Below are 23,984 nucleotides of genomic sequence, written 5' to 3' on the forward strand. Positions count from 1 at the left end.
AACAATGGATGTATTTAACTTTAAAATTAATTTTGTTATGATCACCAATGAATTCGTTAGAATTACTTGATGCGTCTCTCTGTTGTAGATTCACTGAAGTAATTGGCCGGCTGTTAAGCGTTTCCTTAAAACCCCTGTTATCAACACACTGTGGGGAGTGTGCTATTCTTAGTTTTTAGGATAGGGAAGTGGTGAATAGCTCATTGTGTAAGTCAGCAATTAAAATCAATCTCGCTGAGTGAAGACAGGCCCCAGGTCAATTTCCTGTCAGTTTTATGACCCACGGTGTTTTCTTAGCTGGAGATGGAGGATCCCAGCTCTGCATGTTCATCCTCATGACCACTTAGGATTATTTATATAGAATCCCACATAGGGGACTAATTACGGCTGCCTCTCATATCAACATGTAGCCATAAAACGCCTCATTTATCTGATATGACTCCCACCGGTTACCTTATTTTGAGAATAGCTTGATGTAATGTATTTCTTAATGTATTTAAGCAAGCGCTATTTACGTTTTGCTTGTTTAAAAGTAAAACATGACAGAGTTTCTTCAATAATACATATTTTTTGTTCCTGTGTGACCTTTGCTCATCTAATTTCATAAGCTGCTATATGCACAGTTTTAATAGGGCCACTGTAGACCTCACATCTCCTACAGTGGGGCTAAATCGAGAATATCTGGAGTATTGTTAGGCAGCGTGTGCTTGTCCACAGCTACAGCAGCTCACAGCGGTAGTGCACCATCTGCCAGGTGTTGTATAATGCAGTATTTATGTGTCTGGCTGTCCTCTGGCCCACATGTGTATGACTCAAACTGAAATGTGTACTTAAGGTTTGTGTATTTGCTGACTTTATTTCACATTTTCTTGCCCTGTTCATAGCAAGAATTAGCTGTCATGAAGGGTTATCCTGAGACTCTCACGCAGAAATCAAGTTTGGGATGGGGTTTTTACAGACCTTTGCACGGATGAAAGTTCACACGGCTTCCATCCCCCCGTATCTGCAGCCATGTGTTCAGGAAATCAGTATCTTGGTAGTGATGAAGGCAAAGGCACGCAATCACCTTGTGAAAAGTTAAATCCAAGACACAGCTGTTTCTAAGCTGTTTGTGTTCGTGATAGAAGGATGCACTTGAAGTGATGTGAGTTAAGATGACAACTGATGACTTAGAAATAGTTCATCCCTCAGATCCGTCTGAGGCTTTGTTGGGTTTTAAATTTCAATTGTGTATATTAGATATTATTCTAAGCATTGATTTTAGTTTTAATACTATATTACTTTCATTACTACATATACTATATTTTGAATCACACTATGTATATATTTTTTTATCTACAACTACACTAATTTTCTTATATTTATATCATGCATAGTAAACACATCATGCCTGCTGAAGTTGCTCTACTGGATTTTTGGATTTCTCCCACATAAATTGCACAACTCATTTATATAAACCAGTAGTCACAACATTAAAACCACCTGGCCAATACTGCGTAAGTTCCCCCTCGTGCTGCCAAAACCGCCCTGACCCGATGTGGCATGGACATCAGGCCTCCACCGGTTTCCTGTTGTGTCTGACACCGTGCCATTGGCAGTGGATCCTTTCGATCCTGTGGGTTGCAGGGCGGGGCCTCTGAGGATCAGGTTTGTTCCGGTGGATCCTGTGGATACTGGTTCAGATTGGGATCCGGGGGAGCTGGGATGCCAGTTCATTGCCCCGGGATCGTTGTCAGGCTCCTTGATCTGCTCTTTGGTGTGCCGGGTGCTTTGTCCTGCTTGGGGAAGGCTGTTGCCATGGAGAGGTGTTTAGGTGGGTGGGAGATGTCAAATTAACATCCACATGAATGCCAGCACCCAAGGTTACCCAGCAGAACAGTGCATGGTAACAAGATGATCACCTAGCAGTGGTTTTATGTTGTGGCTGTAGTATGCGGTACTGTAATCTGGCTTTTAAATGTCATTTATGATTTAATATATTTTGCTTGTTATCAAATTATCTCATATATCTTAAAAGTGTGACATACCAATTAAATGCTCTGTTCTCTCTTCTCTGCGTAGGGTGATCAATGCAGGAAAGAGCACACTGAATGAGGACCAGGGCTGCTGTGAGGTGCTGGTGGTCAAGAGGAGACCCATAGGAAGCTCCACGCCCAACCGAACGCCCATGGCTCGCAGGAGGTCTTCCCTGCCCAACGGGGAGGGCCTGGGCCTCCGGGAGAACCCGGTGAGTCAAACTGAAGGGAAGTATGTAACCTTTCCACCACCTCTCCACTGACATTCTGCAGACACATTTTACAGTGACAGAAAGAGGTAGACTGCAAGAATACAGTACGGTAGTGAGATCTATTCTATTTCTTTTCCTTAGAAGCAGTCACACGCCGACTGTATGGATAAACGTGTGTGCAGCTGAAATGATGATATCTGGGGGCTGAAGTTTAAAAAACAAACAAAACAAAACGGCTATTTAGTGAGGTGAAGTGGAAAGTCTCATAAAGAGATTTAATGCACAAATAAGAGGATTTATTACATTTTTAGAAGAGACATTTATCAAATAAAAAGAACAAATCCAAACTGAGTTTTATACTTAAGTTCAAGGGCTATTTATGCAAGCAGGTGACCCATCTTTTTCTATCACTGACTGAAGTTTTTTACATGTTAGCGTGCATTTAGTGACTGAAATCCGGGTGGTAATCAGAGTGACTTTCGTCCTTGATTGTCCCCGGGGCGTTTTGTCGAGACCCGCCGTCCCCTGGTCCTGTCCCATCAGCAGTTTACTGGGGCGTACAGCACAGCGTCCTTTACACACCACACTGGCCTTGAGCAGCTCTCGCACACCAATCGGCTGATACACCGCCTAGGAAAACTCTATCATTATGAAATGTGAAGTTGCTGCCATTTGCTTTTGAAGGGCAGCGTGCTACATTCACACGGTACATTGACACTCTTAACTCACAGTGGTGGCGCTGTTCTTTTGAATAACAGTTTAACCACAAAAACACTGAAGTTTATCTGCTGCGTTTCTTTTCCTATCATTACAAATGTTGTCTTTTCTGCATTGTTCCATTGTTCTTTCCTCACTGAGACACTAAAATACTGCTCCTAACATTTCCTCTCAGCCCACCAGCACTTTACTCAGGCCAACCCAGAGCCTACAGCAAACTCATGCAAGTACCTCATGACTCACTACTGCAGTGATGCTAGACCAATAAAAGTCATGTAGAGCCTTTCTAGTGCTTCGTGCTTGCTTCGTAGACTCATGCTGAAGATTCTGCCTGTGTTAAATTTAGAAAATCAGATCTTTAGTGTGTACTGAAACATGTGCTAGCACTGCCTAATGCTCAGCGGCCATAAAACATGCAGTTTACGTCAGCACTCTTGTTTGTTTTCTATATATTCGTCACAGCATAATGTGCAACAACCACTTGGAGATTTAAACACTGATAGAGGAGTTAAAATGCCAAGTAAGAGTCTCGAAGTAGAAAGCACCGTTGGATTCAGGAGAACGGAGGATCACAGAGTTGCTGCAGTTTGTGAAGACGGCAAACTCAAACGGTGTTCAATCGATGAGGCAGATCACAGGAAACTTTGTCTAAACATGATGTGGGAGGTGGCCCTTTGTAGATCAAGACCGTATACAGCTCCGGAGCACATAGTGCATCATAGCGGGCCTATTAAAACCTGCACATTGAAGCTAGAGCAAACATTAACATCATAGCAGAGCAGGCTCATCCAGTCATAGACATCTGGCACCCCCAAGGGGAGGTTTACATTAGGATCAGATCACTGAGCTGACCGCTGCAGTCTCCTGGCAGTGTTCCCGCTGAACACCTGTGGGATGAATTTGAATGCAGCATAAAAGGAGCTTTCATACATTAACCTGTGAGACGCACTGACGTCTGCACGGCTTTATTTACATAGTGGACAATGAGTAGTAGCTGCGCTTATTGCTGAAGTTGTCCCCAGTGTGTTGCTAAACTGAATTTACACATTATATCTAGTCACTGACGCTCCAGATATTGCACCAGTGTTTCCCAAATTTTAAAGTTCTTCAAGTAGTGTTCCCCTTTTGGATTGTTTCAGTTTGTTCGCTTTAAGAAGCCTCAAGATGTAAATCTATCCTGGAGAGAAAAAAAAAGCAGGGATTAGAAACAACACACAAAGAAGGAGAGGAGTGTATTGTTTGATTTCCTCCAGGGATTTATAGTATCTTGAGACCGGTTGATGGGTTCTGAGCCTCCAGGTTTGGAACCACAGCTGTGTGTCCTATGGCTGCAATGAGGAAGGACGCTTTGGATTTCTCTACAATCACACTTTTATCATTCTGGATGATGAGTCATTGCATTTCATTAACAGATATCTTGTTGCTTATAATTAAAATATGCAGAAAAAGCTCTACATTTCTTAGCCTCAGTGATGAATGCGGCTGCTTTTTTTAACAGTGTATGCTCTTTAGAGATGCTTATTAGGTCTGACCTGAATGTCTGATTAGCTACAATCAACTCCTGATCAATTCTTAAATATTATTCATGTTGACAGACAACCAAGGGAATACTTTTTTTTTTTTTCTTTCAGTCAACTGCTGACTACAAAAAGTTAAACTATGTCCAGTATTCTCAGCAGACAGTCATATTGATCAGTCACACTCTGGATTGATTCGCTCCATTGAAGATAAAAACATTTTCAGGATGTAGTTGATCGTGTTGATAAATTGCAAAGTCTGACAAAGTTCCTATTCTCATGTTACATCCTGGAAACGCACAACTGATTAATGTATGTGTGGTTGGCGTGCACTCTTCCCTGTGTGCAGGAAAGCTCTGAGGATCTGACCTTTCACTACTGGGCGTTGTTCGATGGCCACGCTGGTTCTGGGGCGGCTGTAGTGGCCTCCCGCCTCCTCCATCACCACATCGCCCTGCACCTTCAGGAGGTGATGGAGATTCTCTGCACCCCCAACCTGCTGCCACCCACATGCCTGGGCGAGGAACCGATCAATCACCACCTCACCCCGACGTCTCAGCGTGCCCTCACCAGGGCTGCGTCTCTCCGGGGTGCCGCGGGGGCTCCAGGCTCCCCCAGCACCCCGCCCACTCGATTCTTTACCGAGAAGAAAGTTTCACCCGAGAGCCTGGTGATCGGAGCCATCGAGAATGCCTTCAAAGACATGGTAAGAGACCTGTGCTTGATGTGAAAACCAGAGATCAGTTTTTTTAGTGTTAAAGAACAGCTGCTCAACATTTGTTGACTAATGTGATTTAGAGATGATGCACACCATTCATTGTACAATATGTTCCTGCTAATGATCCTCGTGTTGCCTGAAGAAAAACATGAAAAACATTTGTGCCTCTAATCCTGGGACTGTCTTCTCAGTTCCACTCTGATGTTTTAAATCACAACAGACTTCACAATAGAGCAGCATAAAAATGAGCTGGGAGATGTATTGGCACTGCTAGCACTACAGGTCCATCAGGAAGCATTTAAGCTGAGCTTGTGTGATGTGTAATTTACTATAATTCCCAGGTCGGATATCCCCAACTAATATCATCCAAACTTGTTGCTCCAATCCTTGGTTTTATGTGTGGGTGGAGAACATGCAGCAACTACCTAAAGACTACAAAGACAAAAGCCACTCCGGCTGTATTGCCTGAAAGCAGGGCGTGGTTGGAAATAAAAAGAAGCTTACAAAAAGACAAAAAATAGGATTATCTATATTCTGTGTGCACAGCCTGCAATCCAAATAACTGTTAATCTTTGCACACACCTTTACCTTATATACACAACTAAACAGAACTTGATAAGAATTTTCCAGCCTACTGTTGATTTTTACACGACAGGCGACGACATTTATCAGTAACTGTGTACAGACAGCACTGTGCAATCAGTGTGCTTAGATAACATCCATTAGGCTCTAATTGCATCAGTTGGTATTGATTCATTGTAGTTAGACAGTGAAGTGAAAAGCACATCGGACTGCAAATTTCCTGTTTGGTTTACAGCGATAAACGTACACACATGAATCATTTCCTGACTTTTATAGCGCTATGTCGTACGCCGTTTGCTGTATGTAACCCTGGCACTTAAATGACTCGACACGTATGATTATGAAACAATAATTCCCCGTCAACTTGAAAGGCGGCTGTAAAAGGTTTGTGGAGTTTCCTCGTAATAAGCTGTGATGTGAATCATAAATTATCTCAATTTATTGCAGGTTTTCATGCTGCAAAAATGCTTCGAAGCACAATTGCAGCACAATCCACCCTTTCTGCTGTCCTCCCATTTGCTCAAACAATTACTGCATCACTGTCAATACAGCTGTCTATCAAACATATAGTGTTTGATTCTGAAAAGTGAGATTTCAGGTGTTTACAGCACTCTAAGTTGAAGTGTCGTCTGGAGTGTCGTCCTGCCATAGTCCAGAGAGATTATTAGGGTTAGAGGGGTCCTAAGGTTGATCGCACACAGTAAACTCGCCGACAAACCCACGACAGCAACACAAACACTTACCAAATTCATAATGCATGACTGTTTCTCTTGAAGCACATGGCGTCAGTCAGACAGCAAATGCAGAGCCAGGAGAGGTGATGTACTTTCCCCTCAAGCTGCTGCAGGTCACACACACTCACCATCTGGCTGTGCTGAAAGTGGATGCTGGAGACTTAACTGGTGGAGATCAAGAGCAGAGCCAATCAAAACAGTGTAGGCCCGTCTGACAGGGAGGGTCAGAGGTCACCGGTTTCAGTTTCATCATCAAGGGCTTTGAACACTGTGTGTACTCGCCTGTGCTTATCCTTGCCTGGGTTGAGAAAGAATATTGATCTTATATACTTAAACACTGAGAGATGAAGTCTGCTTGTTTTAAAACAGATATTCGTGGTCTTTCAGAGCTTGCCATGTAGAGAGTATGATGCCTGCTAGAAAATTCAAATGTACAAATGACTTCAAAAATAATACGACATGCAAGATAAACAATAAAAGTTTATGTACAGTAATTAAAAATAAATAAAATACATTACTAAATGAATGAAAAAAAAGACCAGAGTAAATCCTGTAAACACAGACTGCCATTAAAATGAGAAGATTTGCAGGTTTGCTCTTGTTGCTACATTAAGCTTAAAGCTACTATTTAATTAAAAACAAAATGCCCCTGTGGCCAAGAATTTCTTTTAAAATGTCCTCATTTGACAAGAACATCTGCCCAGAATCCAAACATATTCAGTTTACTCTCACAGAAAAACAACACTGAGTTAGTGCCATCCTTTCTAAAACAAATACTAAAATCTATGCAGTATCTATGTTGTTGTTGCTGTAAAACCCTCCCGCCAGGACTTGTAAACACATGCTGTGCATTATCGCTCAGTAGTGCTCTGCCTGCGTCTGCACAACGCAAATTTTTGCTGAAAGATAACATTTGCATTGTTGGTGAGATCTCTCTGGGAGCCTAGATCTTGATAGAGGGCAGTGAAGACACAAAAATCCGAGTACTCAGTGTATTCTGGTGCTTCCAGATCTTGACCACAAGGTGGTAGTATGCAATTAATAATTCCAGCCATGGTCTTAAAAACAGGAGTAGTGTACTGGGTGTGTGTGTGTGTGTGTGTGTGGGTGTAATTAATGCCTGTTTAAGGATCAGTTAATTCGCAGAAAGATCTATTGTGAATTTTTGGTTACTGAAAGGGTGAAAAGTGTCATGAGTATTGTGTTTAAAATTGCTTAGCAGGATAACTGAACCACCATTTGCTGGTTTTGTAATGTTAAAATAAAATTAGTTAAAATAGTGTGGCGATAATTGGCAGAAATCACAAGATACTGAAACTGTAATCCAGTTTTACAATAAAAAATCAGCTTTTTATTTGTTCTAAAAAAAAAAGTTCTGCAAAGTAGTGCTTCTATTCTTTTCTCTCAGAATGTTGTTCGGGGTGCGGATACCGTTCTGTAAAGACATTCCTAAAATGTCTGGCGATACCATCATCAGACCATTATGCCCCAAGCATTTCTTAAAACATTTTGCCGTAAGAGCGTCTTTCCTTTGATAACACGCAACACTGTGTAATATTTTATTCTACAATGTGTTAACAACATCCCAAAAACATCCCAGTGTTTTATCTTACATACCATATTACAGGAATGTTGAATGAAAAAAAAAACGTTCTGTCATGTGAGGCCTTGATAACATCCTCCAAACATCCTCTGAATGTTGCAACATTATGTCTTATACATAAATGTACCTAAAATGTTTTTTGAATATTACATTACAACCTTTCCTTTAAGCATCATTATACGTTGCAGGTCAGCATTTTGGGAATAACTCTGGGAATTCACTACACTCTGACATCATAATAGTGTTTTTTCCTCATTTGATGTCCCTGTTCCTCACACTTGACGTTTTTCCTGTCAGTGACGTATCTGTCCTAAACTCCTTGCAATAGCCACACAAGTGCCTCCCTCCTTCCCTAACTTGCTCTTCAAAGTGCTATACTTTAAAGCTTATGAGATGTATTTTCAGTTCACTGTTCAGCGTTTCACTAATTTGTTTTTCCAGGTGGTTACAGCTCTCAACTATAAGCTCTAATTACAGTACTTACTTTCCTCCACAGCTGTCATTTATTTTAATTTCAGTAATAATTTTCGTAAAATTAGATGCAGTTTGTTTCAAATGGCACACATTTCCGCTTGGAACGAAATACTGTCACTTCTGCTTCTGCTGACTAAGTACCCAAAAGTCGATTTTGGCAGAATCTCACCCCTATAAAGCCTCTCGTCTTATTTTTTTAATGAAGCTCATTCTTTAAGAAAATGGGAAGTGTCAGGGAATCTTGGGAAGGTCTGGTATCTCTCTAAATCTCTGTCTCAGAGTTCGCCGAGCCACTGTATCTTATCAACGGGAACCGCCTTTAATTCTGACACGACTCACTGCGTCCTTCTGGCAGTGGATAAACACTCAGAGAGGTGCAAATATCAAAACCGATGTTTAGCTCAGAGACACAGGCTTATCAGCTGAGCTCTAGGGTGAGCCAGGACAGAAATAAGAGGCGATGAAATCACTGGCCTCATGTGACCTTAGTCAGTTTAGGAAACAAATTTGTAGCACCTGACTGATTCTCTGTATGTCTAAAATCTAGTTGAGCTGTACTTTAGCTGTAACTTGACATCTTACCACTATTAAGGATTGCTTCTTTTTTTTTTATTTAAAAGCATTATGTCTCCATTTTAGGTTCAGATTTTGTAATGCGTTCCCTCAAAACCCTGCCCCTCCTCTCAAATAGCCTCCGCCTGAGTGCAAATCAGCTCTCCTCTCAGATATGCTGCTGCCTGCACAAATGTCCTGCGCTTCAGTTTTGCCGTTGCCCTTAAACGGCTTCTGTGCACTCGAGAAACTTCTGCTCACAAATTTGAATTCGGAATTTGCTCTCATTCTCTTATCTTGGTGAAAGAACCCTGTCAAAATTCCCCAACCAGTACACCAGGTATGAAATCATCACTGCCTCCTTGCAGGTGCGTTCGATTTACTTCTTACGACGTCCCTTTCGGGCGGGTTCGTCCACTCCTGCCTTCCTGGGTTTTATTATAGGTGCCTCACTTGTTTTTTGTGGGACATATGGAGTTAATTCATATAATAGTGTCTGCATGTAATAGCTACATGTAACAATAGCCCCATAGCACAATGGATTTCCGTTGGGTCACAAGGGGGGATAATTATGTTCTTTACAGCGTCCCTTCCTATTTACCCAGGCTCAGCAGATCACTCACCCGTATGGTTAACTCATTTCAAGGACCTCAATTAAGTATTTTATTTAAATGCACTATCACTTTCTTCAAGTGTAATTGATAAAGGCGTATTTGCAACATGGGAATGCATGTAGGATAATATGCTCGACCTTTAAGTGTTAATTACGTGGACTAATGGGACCACCGTTACATTATGTATACAGTATGTGTATTAATGGCAAAAGTCAAACAAGAAAACAAGTGATGTACATATAATAAGCCCTGGAAGGCCGGAGAGGATGTACCCTGTCACATATTACCTGTCCACAAGGGATGCTGTAAGAAGCACGTGAAGCAGCGTCATACCTGGCATTGTGTTGCTTCAGGTTAGGGGAGCAGAAGTTTCATGAGTGCACAGGGTATTTGTGCAAACAAACAATATAGCCGAGTGCAGAAAAACACTTCTGAGCAGATTCTCACCCAAACAATTCGCTATTCAAGAGAAAGGGCAGAGTTCAGATGGAAAGCATTACAATATCTGAATGTAAAATGGAAAAATAGTGGTACTCTGAAAGAACACGCTCTTGAATAAAGAAAGGAAACGAACTCCATTCCTCTATGTGAGTCCTCTAGTTCTCAGTCTGTCAGTTGGGTGATCAGGAATAGGTAAACATTCACTAGCCTGTTAGCTTAGCTTCATGCTAACACTGCTTCATGCTTCATGACTAGAAACAGCTAGCCTGACCGGCTCATAAAGCTCCTTCTTTACCATATTATATCTTGTATGTTCAAAAACACAAGAGTAAAAACAAGAGTGTATTCGTTCCCACTGTTGTACACACAAATTCACTTCTCCAAGCCAGGAAATAGTTTTACACATATTAAATCAATGAACCCCAAAAATGTGCTGATTTGAGGTGGTTTTGGTGTGTAAATGCAGTTATGACGCGTTAGTTACACAATTCAGAAGTGCTGTTAGCCTTGTTTTGTTACTCGTACAAAGCCACGCTATATGTTTATGCTAAGCTAAGCTAAACAGTTGCTAGCAGTAGCTTCAAATGTAGCATACAGACATAAAAGTAGTATTTATCATGTAACTCTTACCATGTAAGTGAAAAAAATGGTATTGGCTTGCATTTCTAGTTATGCTAAGCTAAGGTATATTTTTTCTCTTGTAGACAGATTAAGAGACATGTATTGTCCAAAATGCTGAACTACTCATTTAGGTAAATTTAATTGCTTTCATAAAATATGCGGTTTAGCATTAGCCTTGTGAAAAATAAATTAATTTGTGTCAACAACTTCATACCGCATTCAGCATGTATTTTTGACCTGGTATGATTTGTCAAGGGTAGTTTCACATCCATTTTGATTTTATTTTTGCAATTAGGGCGAGGTAGGTAACTACGTGACTGCGTGCATGTTGGCAGAAGGTTATTTATGCTTTTTGTTAAAAGAGCATAAGTCAATTGTCTGAAAGATTTGCCCAAAGGTCTTTCTTGTCTTTAAAAAAAAACAGCTGAAATGTCAACGCTTTGGCTAATTAGTTAAAAATGATGAATTCTGTTAATTACCTGCCACATTGTCCACCATCAGAGTTCTCCATCTTTTCTGACGTTCAGCCTCTTTTTCTGCCCGCGCCGTTTCTCCCGGAGTTATTTCTTTTACATTTCCTGCTTTTAGGCCTAATAGGTTAAGGCTCTCTCATTGATTCTGCAAATTCAATAACAAATAAATACTGCAAAGAGCCTCGAAAAGGGAGGTTTTGACCTGGTGTAAGCTGGTCTGAATGGTGCTGTGACCATGGTGGCTTTTGGGACAGGACGACCCAAAATCAAACACTGATTATTGATCACACTAATTTAAATCGATGAAACATCTATTCACTTCTTTACAAGCCTATTTTGTGTCCCTTTTATATACTATAAAAACAGAAAAATAAACCCGTGCCTTAGGAACTTTCTAAAGATTAAAAACAGGAATATTGAGATGTTTTTCTGGATGGGAAGACATTTTTTTTCCCCATTTGTGTATCCCTGCAACAGGATGACACTTGATGTAGTTTAGTGGGGTGAAATGCGTGGATGTGTACTGCATGATGCTGTTTGTTTATGCTGTACTTAGTGTGTTCCGGATATTTTCTCCTTAAATTAGTTTATATGAGTGGGTTGAGAGGAATCTAATTGATTATTCTTGTGTTGACCTTGTAAAATTATTTACTGGATGATTATTTTATTTGCAGTCAGTTATGTTCGTACTAATTGGCTTGTGTATATGATGTTGGGAACTGGACCATTCCTGATTGGTCAGTTCTACCTTGTGGTGTTATCTTTCAAGGAAATGATAAAGATTTTAAGACGTGTAGAAACTGCTTTGGCACAAGAATGGCAGTTGGGAAAAATAGGATGTGTATTTTTGGGTATTGCATCTCTCTCTCTCTCTCTACCTCTTCTCCGCCTTCTGGTTATTTAGCTCAGTTGTGTGATTCTTCTGGGCTGAACTGGAGTCGAGATAGGTGTAGATGTTTATGCAGACGTTTCCATTATTGAAGACTTGCCTGCAGCAAGAGGTATTGGACACAGCGAGGATAAATATGTATGGCTCACTATGAATTCATAATTCATGCAGGGTGAAGGACACATTTGTTCAACCCCCCCTCCAGCCCCTACCCCCAAGAGTAGTGTCTGTCAGGAGTGTCTGCAGATTCACACAAACACACGCTCAACATTCACACACTTAACGCACGCCCCACCTAGACACAATCACACATATTTATGCTGGCGTGTGCCTCAATCCGTCTCCTGTCAGAGAGGCGCACATACATTCGCTTTTGTGTAGCGCACGCACTCGCATTTACAGAGTCGTGTTGCGATGGAGGTTGTCAGCGGTGGAGCAGAGGGCGATACGCTTTAGCTGGGGTGAACATCCCTCATGGGAAAACAAGCTCGGGAAGGCCTAAGCGCGAACGTGTTTGCCGGCGTTTTTCAGTCCCACTCAATCTGTTGATCGTGATGGAGGGACGCAAATGAGGCGCCCGAGGGGTCGCTCGTTTCCCTGGGATATCTTTCAGCTTCTGTTTTGACGATTAAAGGCCCCCCTGAGGAGCTGTTAGCAGCCGACCAACAACAGCCACCGAGAGCACAAAGGGGTTAAAACGTAGTCTGAGCAGCTTGGTTCAAATTTATGTTACCGTTTTGATTAATTCAGTGACAGGTTAATTATTCATCTAATTAATGAACTGATTGCATGGTTTTCTTCAAATCATTTTTGGTTTAATTAGCACCAAATTAATCTGGGCTAATTAACTGGTGTAATAACCAGCGGCCCCTCCAAACTTTCTCTTCTGTCCTTTAGGTTTCCATTCTTTTTATTGCGCCTTGACTTATGGCGCTCTTGATAAATGAATTCATTATGGTGCTATAATTAATAACAGCATCATGGCTGGCTTTAAGTATCAAGGCGATATTTTACTCTGTATCAGGTTGGGCCTTAAACACTGCGTGATAGGAAAAAGTTTTTGAAGGCTGTGATGATTAGAGACCGTGATAATGTTCAGAGGATGGGTTTGGAATATAATGTTCTCATCAGTGGATTAATGTGTGTCTTCCGTGTGTGTTTGCATTCAGGATGTCCAGATAGAAAAGGAGAAGGCCGTCTACAACATCTCAGGTGGCTGCACTGCGCTGGTGGTCGTCTATTTGCTCGGAAAGCTCTACGTAGGGAACGCCGGGGACAGCAGGTGTGATACTCGTACACAACAAAAAAAAGGAGCACGCACTGCTATACAACCTACTCTATAAGCGTCTTTTGGCTCTGTCGCTCACCTCCTCGTGCCCCGCAGCCAGCAGGAGCAACTGTGTCCCTTCCTACATAAACAGAGTTTTGCTTTGTCTGCTCCTCTCCCTCAGAGCTATCATTATCCGGGCCGGGGAAGTCATTCCCATGTCAGCAGAGTTCACACCAGAGTCAGAGAGACAGCGACTGCAGTTCTTGGTAAGAAAGAACCCTCCTCAGCTCGTTTCTAGCGAGCACAGCTGTCAGATATTAGCAGAGCTGACCTCCCCTCCTGTTGAGACACCAGCTATGCTTAGCTCCGTCTCTCTTACGCGGCCTGCTCTCTTTGCCAGCTTAATAGACTATGGAATTGTTTTTCCTATCCCTTGGGCATGTCAATCTTATACTCTTTCTGTGTGTGTTTTTTTTTTTTTTTCCTTTTCATATCAAAGGCCTACATGCAGCCCCACTTATTAGGGAACGAGTTTACACATCTGGAGTTCCCGAGGAGGGTGCATAGGAAGGAGGTGGGGAAGAGGATCCTGTACCGTGACTTCACCATGTCGGGATGGTACGTTAACTGATGATAAATGTTATTTTTCTTTGATTGAATTAATCGCAATGTCGCATGCAATGCAGAAATGACACAGTATGCCAACTGTGAGGATACCACAGTTTTTTCTCACGTTGCCTCTTGTGTCATCCAATTTATCCTATTGCCTTCCAAGGAAATTGTTTATTGCTAAACACATTTGTTAAAAAATACTGTTCAGTTTTTTTTACGCTTTCTACTTATGTGTCTCTTTGGATCCATCTACGAACCCCCAGAGAGGAACTGATGCCAAAGTAATTTCTGCAAGCTAGCCTGTTATCTACATCTGAATGGCTTTGTGCAATGTACTGGTTATGAAAATAGCCACTAATAGCAACTCTGTCCCATTCAGTGTCAAAAAAAAAAAAAAAAGCATTCACAGCTTCACTGTCAGAGGGAGGCCAGAACATGTCCTTGACATTTCGACATCTGCGCATGAGAAGAAGTCGTGAAGGAATTTGTGGGCATAGCAAAGACCTCCCTCTTTATCTTGCTGTGGAGAGAGAGATTAAAAAAAAGGTCAGAGAGATTCAGGGAGATGAAGTGAGATGGAGGAAACGAGAAAATGCATAAAAACGAAGAAACAGATGGAAATGTGAAAGCAAGGTAAAAGGACAGAAGTAGACAGAAGAGAGGGCACCACAGAGACAAAAACTAAGCGGAGGAATGATGATATATACATCTCCAAGTGTCCACTTTACATTTTTCTGTAAGAGAAAAACATGTTCAGGTGATAGACTATTCAATTTATTCTTGCAAGGACTTTAACCCTAAAGTCATACTGTAGTTAAAAACATAGCTGCAGTACCAAGGCCACGTTTGGGTAACAGCAGGGTAACACCACTACCTTTACAGTAAGAAAGTAGCTATGCATACAGTCATGCTCAAATTTATTCATACCATTAAAGAAAAGGCAAAATTCACAGTAGTCACTGAAATAGCTAGAAACTGAAAAAAGTAATAATCAAAAATTGCTAAATTATAATTTATTGACATAAGACATTGCTTTTGAATTGTGGTTGAAAAGAATAATTAAAAATAAATAAATAAATAAAAACTGTCCCAGACAAATTAGAGCACTTTGCTGGTGAGCAGTGGGCCAAAATCAAAATACCTGTCAACAGGTGCAGAAGTCTGATTGAGAGTTACAGAAACACTTGATTGCAGTGATTGGCTCAAAGGGTTGTTCAACAAAATATTAGTTTACGGTTCCCATCATGCTTGTTTGCCTTTTTGTTTGTTTGTTTGTTTTTTTTATATATTTCTGTTGAACCACAATTCAAAAGCAATGTCATCCCAGCTGACTTAGGGTGAAGGCAGGGGACACCCTGGACAGGTCACCAGTCTATCACAGGACTACACTTAGAGACAGACAACCAAGCACACTCACATTCACACCTACGGACAATTTAGAATCACCAATTAACCTCAACATGCTTTAGGACTGTGAGGGAGGAAGCCAGAGAACCTGGAGAGAACCCACACTGCACGGGGAGAACATGCAAAAGCAATATCATGACTTTTATTAAATTTTTATGCACTTTTTTTTTGTAAATTTCAACTTATTTCAATGTTTTTTTCCTTCTTTAATGGGAGGGTATGAATACATTTGAGAAGGACTGTATGTACTCAAGTAGCTAATGGAATTTTCAGGAATATCTTGGATTATTCAATCATTATTATATATTATAAAGTGACTCTTGAATCTTAATATGCAACTTAGCTGACTAGCTGTCAGATCAGTGTTTTGGAATATAAAGTAAAAAGAGAAAACAGAAGAGAAATATAGAAATACCTCAAAATGCATGAATCCAGGGTGAGTAAATATACTTGATTGCATAACAGCACTGTTGTTGCAACAGTAATTAAGATATTCCGAAAATTGAGGTTCTTTATTTTTTAAGCATCTGAATCGTGTTTACCCTCTGCAGAATATATGTATATATATGTGCTGATGCAGATGCCAGTGTTAGAGGGACAGTGAGGGTAAAAGGCAGAGTGGACCGAGGACAAAGCTGGTGACAGACGAGGGATGAACAGTATTTTTTCTGACAACATCTCCGTGCAGTCGTGTTTTGCGGCTCAGCTCAGTTCAGCAGATGTAGGTCAGTCAGTGGCTGTGTTCCTTATTGGGCCCAGAACTCTCAGCCCGCCGTCTGCCTGCTTACTGTCTCAGCAGTGCAGACGGCCTGTGATGTATTTTTAATAAGGTTCTACCCATAACCCAGTTCTGCTTCTGTTTCACCCGGACTAAGTCTGGGTCTTAAATTAGTACCCTGTCAGTCGGCGTTGCTGATTGCTCTGTTGTGCGTGGGTGTGACTTAACTGTGTCATCTCGTATAGGTGCAGTTCACAGGCTCTATAGGCGTCAGAGGATCAGTTTTTGATGTCTGCGCGGCTTTTCTCTGTCTCTGCATGTACACGTGCGCGTTCAGCCTGTGTGCCCACATGCTGTGCGTGTGTGTGGGTGTACGCTGCCGTCCAATTCCCTCAAAGGCATCTATGATCAAGGCTGTGCTCTAATGAAGGCATACAGGCCTGCAGCCCACCTCTCTGTCTTCCTCCCTCGCTTTCTTTACCTCCCTTCCCTCCCTCAGCCAGTTGGACCGGAGTGAGATCTGGCTTTGGCATCGCAGACTGTAATGGTGGTCGTTGGCCGGGACGGCAGGCAGGCGGTTTTTGTTTGCCCAGAGTGATGGATGTTGAGTGGTCAGCCGTGTTCGGCATGATCCAGACGCCACGGTAGCACAGGCAGTCAGGTGGAGGGAGGGAGGGAGAGAGAGTGGGGGTAGATGGTGGGTGGCTGCAGAAGGAAAAAAAAAAAAATGAAAAGAACAAGATGATGTGGTGGCCACAAAGGAGGGCAGTGACAAATGACAATGAACAGTTCTGAAGCTTTCTCCCTTTGGTGCCCACGTCCACAGGGGTGTCTGCCCTCCCCCCTGATCCTATAGACAGTGAATGAGGGAGGAGGGGGAATAACGCACACTTTCATCACTGTCATATGGTGCTGTGCAAAAGTGTTAGGCACTGTGAGGAAGCTTTAACAAATATGTGCAATAAGTAGAAAAACAGTGAATTAAATCAATGTTAAGTGTGGACTCCCCACCCCCACCCCCTCCTTGAAACAGCACATGTTCTGCTCGGCTCAAGGTAGGTAGGTTGTTCCATAGAACTTGGCCCGTTCTGCTCTTGCTGTCTTCTGTATCTTCATGTAATCTCAGTTTGACTCCACGACGCTGAGATCAGGGCTCTGTGGGGGCCGGACTATCTCCTGGGGGGACCTTTCTTGTTGCTGAAGATAGTTCTTCACGACTTCATGGCTGTATGTTTGGTGTCACTGTCCTGCTGCAGCATGATTTTGGGGACTGATTAGACATCTCCCTCTCAGAATTATATGATTGATAAGCATCTAAATGTCTATAAGTGCTAAAAACTTTTGTCCTGTATTATCTCACTCCCCTATGCTGCCCCTCCCCTCCTCTCTCCTGCTCCGCCCGTTCTTTCTCTCTTTTTCCATTATGCCTTTGTATTGGTATGACTGATTCCTACAGCTTGCATTTGGAGAATCGCTGGGTCACTGCCATTTACTCTGGCCTTGCTTTGCTCCTGAGAGCACCACTCAATCTATGAAAAGCCCATCAAGGTTGCCCAAAAAAATTTGTTTCAACCAACTGTCAATTGCGCCAATTTGTCTGACTCATCCGGTGCTGACACAGGCCCCGCCACAATGTCACCTCGATGTCTGTCGACAGGTGTGTGTGTGTCTGGTTGTGTCGAGATGTATATAACGGTCTGTGTGTGTGTGTGTGTGTGTGTGTGTGTGTGTGCAAATTATGATGCAGCGCACGCACTGCTGATGTTTTTTCTGTCACCCCTCTTTGCACCAAGCGGAGATGACATCACTCTTCTTCTTCTCTCCTGCCCTTCCTTAGTCACCTGCAGAGAAGATGATACAACTCCCCTCTTCCCTCCTTCCCAGTGTCGCTCTGTTCCTCCCTCCCCCCCACGCCACTCCTCCCCCCCCAGTTAGTCACACGCCGCAATCTTACCGGGCAACCAGTACAGCCCTTGAATGTAAAAGCGGCCAGTGTTGTGGTCAGACAGTACGGACCATGAGCAAATCTCCTTGCTGTTTTTGATGTGTCCCCAGAGCAGGGAGCAGGTATCATAACAGGATTAATGTGTATCTTTCTCATTCTGTCACACACTCGTTATCTCAAGTCTGACAGGCTGGATTCGCAGTAAACACACGTCTCGAGAGGGAGACTGTCCCCGACAGCAGGCTCCGGGGATTTCATCCAAGACATCTTTGAAATAATGACAGAAAGCGTGTGCCTCTCTGTTGTAGTTTTTTTTTTTTTTTTTTAGGAGACACTTCTTGAAGGTGAAATACTAAAATGAAAGGAGCTTGAAGTAATTTTGCAGGAGAAACAGTGTTACAATAAGACCTGTTTTAATGGTCAGTTTAAGTTTCGCGTCATCAAACTGCTATTTTAACCGTGTTTTTTTTTGGGGTTTTTTTCAACGCTGTAAGCATCTGTGAGGAAACACTTGTGTGGACTGTTATTTTTGCGATGCAGCTCTCCGCTCAGAAGAGGCTGCAGACTGTATTTCTGTGTTTGTGGGCTGTGTGATAGTCCTCGCTCTGCACAGTTCAAAAAGTGCTGAGTGCAGCAGTGTAGCGCTCGCCTAAGGTGGAAACATATGGTCTCTCTGAGTGGAACCAGCAGTAATGTAAAAACCATCCCGGTCCCTGCTAATCTGCTTCATAGCAGCTGAAATGCATTGGGTCTGGTGTGTGGAGCAGACCTGGGTCACAATTGGTTTGTTTCAACAAACTTTTTAAACTAGCTGGCTATTTTCATTAACTTTTATCATCAAGGGCATTGCAAATTCACTTTAAGCTATTTTTTTTTACGTCAGTTATGTATATTTATTCATTCGTTTCCTCCAATCTGAAGGCTAAAATGAAGAATAACCTGTATTTCTAAATGTTATTCGATACAGGTCGGGACTCAATCAAAGCCAGATTTTTTTATTCGTAGCACCTGGTCTGAGTTGTGAATGGAAAACTTTGTCCTGGCAGCTCGTCTGGAAATTGGCTCAAATTTGTAGTGTTTCTGGTACAGTAAAGTTACACAGCTGTTCCTCTGACGTTCAACTGTTCATGGATGAAAAAGCGCACATTCACTATGAGCGCATGAGCAGGAGTGTTGGGTTTCTTTTCTGCAAGTTTCTGAGCTGTAAATGTGAAAAGTGTATCCTAAGACCTGGCATGAATACATACAGTATTTTACAGTCTTCTTCCTCGTGCTGCAGCTCCGTCTGGTCCCAGTGTGAAGGTGGTAAATTATTCATTAGTTGGGAAGTTTAAACATTGCTCTGAGAACAGAATGTGAACGTGGATAGTCTTGCATCATTCAGCCGTTTTACATCCAGACCTTCAGAGGCATACATGCACGTACACGTACACACAGCTGCTGCAGAAAACCAACAGTAAACCAAGAGAGTCTCACACATCCATAGACGTCTTCTTTGTCGCTAGGGAGACTTTTGCAAGATCAGTTAGACGGGAGAAAAAGAGAGAGAATTATGCTAAGGCTGTGTGTCATTCTCTGTGATGTCTGGGGGATTTTTCTTTCTTTTTTTTTTTTTTTGCTTCACCCTCTCTCTTTTTCCTACTAACATACCCTTTCACTCCATGCCAGTCGCCTCGGCAGCAGGGCCTGTGGGGGGCACGGAAGCGATGCATCTCAAGGGCACGTGTGTGCCGCCTGCCATAAACATAAAAACCCATTAAAGTGTCTTCTCTCCTCTGCGCAGGGCTTATAAAACCATAGACGACGATGACCTAAAGTTTCCCCTGATCTACGGCGAAGGGAAGAAGGTAAGAAGTGCTCGGCGGCCGCTTGCTGACAGAGTTACTCCCACGGCCTTGTGTGCCTCGCCTGTAATCAAAGCTCACCAGGGCACCATTAGTCAGCCCCCTCCTGCCACTGTGTGGAGGAGCCAGCCGGTGGAAAGCATCCCCGGCCCTCTTTTTCTTTTTCCACAAGGATCTCGCATCCTGCACCAACCTATAGCACAGACAATTTCTAGGCCCTAATGGACTTTGTGCTCTTATGTCCCTCAGCTGGTAAAATGGAGCACTAACACAGCTAGGGGTGGAAGGAGGGACTCCCATCTGAAGCCGTCCTTTAGATGGATATGATAGTAGAAGGATGAAAATATCCAATAACTGACGATATGTTAATTGGAGTCTTACATCACTAAAACAATGAGTTGCAGGAGATTCTTGTCAGTGTTTTGACACAAACACAAAAGAAAAGGTCATGAGCTCAGCGCACTGTTCCTGACATTTTCCTTCCCCTCAGTGACGCCGTACATGCGGCGGTGTGCGGCATCTTGTCCTTGTTGAATTGAAAAGGTCAGAGAGGAAACATGATAGATTAGAATATCTCCTCGCCGTGGCCTTCTCCAGCTGTTTTTTTAATACGCGCAGACAGTAGATTTATGTTTGACTGATGACAGGGGCAGATGTCACACCACGGTGTTCTCTGCCTGCAACCACATTCAGGTTTACCCCGGTGCGGCTGCCGGTGCCCACGTCGTGTCCTCTCCCTTTGAAGTGAGGCACGGAGATGGATGGCTAGATAGAGCGAGGGGAGCTTTGTGCGAGGGAGAGGAACGGCAGAGCACTTCAAAGCCCCGGCGCGCAGCCTGCTGGGCCCCAGCGCTCAACAATTAATCCCAGGATGTTTCCCCTTCTCCGCTGGAGGAGCTTCGCCGCCACTTTGAAACGCTCTCCCTTCTCTCCACCTCTCTGTCTCCTCTTGCTCCTCCGTTCTGTGCTGCATACTGATCCGAGCTCATCTCCAGCAGGCCTCACTTGAACCTCATACTTAAATGCCCTTTGTCTGTACAGTGGATTCAATTAGCCCACTTCCCCAGTCCCGTGCCTGCATCCATTTTTAGAGGCAGTCATGGAGATCTGTCCAGACAGTAGGAGTCCAGTTTCATTCAGCTTACAAATGAATATAATATCATTTGAGGCTTGGATGATGATTTAATGCTCTGGGATAACTGGAAGATGCTGATATTGAAGCTTTTTTGTGTCTAAATGCTGCTCATCCATCCAGAGAAAGATTCCCACTGGGAGTGCTCTGTAAAATGTCAACAGGGTAATGCTGTGCAGGTTATTTTTTACAGTTATCAGGGATGGTATACTAGCGTGAAGTGAAAGACTCGCAGGAGGTTCACCGAAGTCTTAACATCATCCAATAAACATTCGCAAAACACTGTATATGCTTCGTCGAAAGTACTCAACAGTAGAAGTTCACTAGAACAGTCTGAGTCAAATGACATGCTCACCAATACCTACACAGTTGTCAAAATGATCTTTAAATCATTCATCACGCCTATGTTTTTTCAAACTTGGACTTAACTGAGAACTCTAGCGCTATCAAGTTACAGAATCATTTCCACTTAAGTCCTTTACTTGGTCTTATTTCCTTTGTTTTAGCCAAACATTTCATTGTGCTCAACAATTTAATTGCCCAGATCTGGAAACACAGAAACATAAATGGAAATCTGACATGATTACGATCAGGATGATTACGAAGCTTTTAAGCAAACCCTCGGGCTAACCGATTGTTCCAAATATTTGAAAAATCAAGATAAATGGTAAAATGATTATCTGAAATTGAAATAATCTAAACTACTGGCTTGTTTCCAAACTGTGTAATCACTGCGCTGATCATGTTTCGTAGCCGATAGCGGTGCCGTCATTATTCCCAGATCTCTGCAATTTATCATGACCACCAGAAATGATGGCTCAAATTTGGATAGTGAGTAAAACAAAAAACAAAAAAAGAAAACAAGTTTTCTGAAAGGCTTCCACTGTCTCCCTTTTTACTCTGTGTTCAATAAAGAAGGATGTCACTCATCATTAGAGAGCACTTAGATGAGCAAAAACAAAATGAAAAAAACTCTTTTCGAGAAACTGAAACATTAGCGTTTACTGCTGCTTTTTTTTTTCACTCAAATGAAGGTTGAGTTTGAAAAAAAGAAAAAAGAACTGTGCTTCATGTGCTGCTGATCTTTTGCAGGCTCGCGTGCTGGCTACCATCGGGGTCACGAGAGGTCTCGGCGACCACAACCTCAAAGTGCACGACTCCAACATTTACATTAAGCCCTTCCTGTCCTGCTGCCCAGAGGTATGCACCGTTTTGAATTTGATCTTTCACCAGGTCCCTCCTGGGGCGGCACTATGCCGTGGTGGTTGTCTCGCTGCGCAGCAAGAAGGTGCAGGGTTCAGCTGGGACCTTTTGAATGCATGTGTGGGTTTCCTCTGGGTCCTCTGAATTCCTCCCACGGTCCTGAAACATTACAACATGCATGGCAGCTCTAAATTGCCTGTAGGTGTGAATGTGAGCGTGAAACCTGTCTGTCTGTATGTGTCAGGCTGGCAACATGTCCAGTCCCCGGAGGGTTTTAAAATGATGTGAAAAAGGAAGTACATTCCTTGCAAACCGTTGGCTTTATTGACGTATCTGGACAAACTGTTAATCCGCTTTGAAACAGCACCTAAAGAGGAAGGAAATACATATTAGCCACAGGGGTTTAGCTTTTTTAATCATTTAGCCATCAAAACTATATATATAATAGAAAGTAACTACACCTTTGGTCACAGAGGCTGTTATAACCCCCTTTAGCCAAAATTACTTCTTGCAGGTGTTCTGCACACGTGTCCATCAGTGCTGAAATTTTTTAACCAGTCCTGCAGAATTCCTACATTTGTAAGAGGTTTTCTTGCATTTCTTGCATATTTCAAATCCCACACAACACTATAATTGGATTCAAATCTAGATTAGGCCATTCCACAACCTTCCTTTTCTTCTTTTTCAGCCATTCCTTGGTGGATTTGCTAATGGGCTTTAGCATAGTTATCACGTTAAAAGGTCCACTTCAACCTTCCCTTTCAGACAGATGGCTTCACATTAACTTCAAGCATTCTTTGATATGATGCAGAATTCATAATTGGATCAATGACTGCCCAGTCTCTAAGGGAAGCAACTCCAAGCCATTACATGTCCACCAACGTGCTTCACAGTTGTACGAGTTTCTTCTCCTGAAAAGCTGATGTTCTGCACCTAACACGTGATTGTGGCTAAATAACTCTGTGATTCCTCTGTTCAAAGTAAAGAATCCTAAAGACCTACTCTTTGCTTGCACATTCACTGGAAAACTGTAGTCTTTCTCTATTGTTTTGTTGTTGTTGTTGTTGTTTTTTAATAGTAAAGGCTTTTTCCTGGCACGTCTCCCAGTCAGGGCAAAGGCATGCAGTCTCTTTGTGATTGTAGACGCAGCACTCTGACATCAGCAGCTGCACAGTTACCTGCAGATCCTGTGATAAAAAAAAAAATCTGGCGGTCTTGGAAACTTCATGTTGCATCAGACGCTCCGCTCTTGGGCTGAAATTGCTGGGGCGGCCAGTTCTGGACAAACTCCAGTCATTTGAAAGCTGCACCACTTGTAGATGATTTCCTTCACAGTGGAAAGATTCATTTCAAATAATTTGGAGATCTTTTTTCAATCCTTTGCCAGACTCAGACATCCACAACCTTTTTTTTTTTTTTTTCTAATGGCCTTGGGGAGCTATTTAAATCAATGACACCACAAACTTCAATAGCAGAGAGAACAGTAGACCTGAGATGCCAGAGGTTTAAATGAAACTGGACCCACCTGTCACTGCCTAAGGAGGCTCTAACAGTCATCTAATCTAAAACCCTCATTTCAGGTATATAGATCTGAAAGTGTGACAGATTTACCTACTTCATCTGTTTCACTGAATGGTTATTTTTCAATTCATTTAAAATCTAAAAACAACCTTGTCGGTGATGTCTCAAAG

At 42.5% G+C, this 23,984-nt stretch overlaps 1 protein-coding gene across 1 annotated transcript in view; it reads left to right on the forward strand.

Moving 5' to 3' along the window:
* The window catches only part of ppm1h (protein phosphatase, Mg2+/Mn2+ dependent, 1H), a 38,743-nt gene that overhangs the window by 9,426 nt on the left and 5,333 nt on the right, over nucleotides 1-23,984 (forward strand). Inside the window, exons 2-8 of the mRNA XM_008284007.1 lie at nucleotides 2,062-2,227; nucleotides 4,811-5,167; nucleotides 13,332-13,444; nucleotides 13,614-13,698; nucleotides 13,932-14,050; nucleotides 19,898-19,961; nucleotides 22,183-22,290. Of these exons, the coding sequence (XP_008282229.1) occupies nucleotides 2,062-2,227; nucleotides 4,811-5,167; nucleotides 13,332-13,444; nucleotides 13,614-13,698; nucleotides 13,932-14,050; nucleotides 19,898-19,961; nucleotides 22,183-22,290 (1,012 nt within the window). The remainder of the gene's footprint in view (nucleotides 1-2,061; nucleotides 2,228-4,810; nucleotides 5,168-13,331; nucleotides 13,445-13,613; nucleotides 13,699-13,931; nucleotides 14,051-19,897; nucleotides 19,962-22,182; nucleotides 22,291-23,984) is intronic.

The sequence above is a fragment of the Stegastes partitus genome, unplaced genomic scaffold (assembly GCF_000690725.1).
Source record: "Stegastes partitus isolate 25-593 unplaced genomic scaffold, Stegastes_partitus-1.0.2 Scaffold337, whole genome shotgun sequence".
Classification (NCBI taxonomy): Eukaryota; Metazoa; Chordata; class Actinopteri; family Pomacentridae; genus Stegastes; species Stegastes partitus.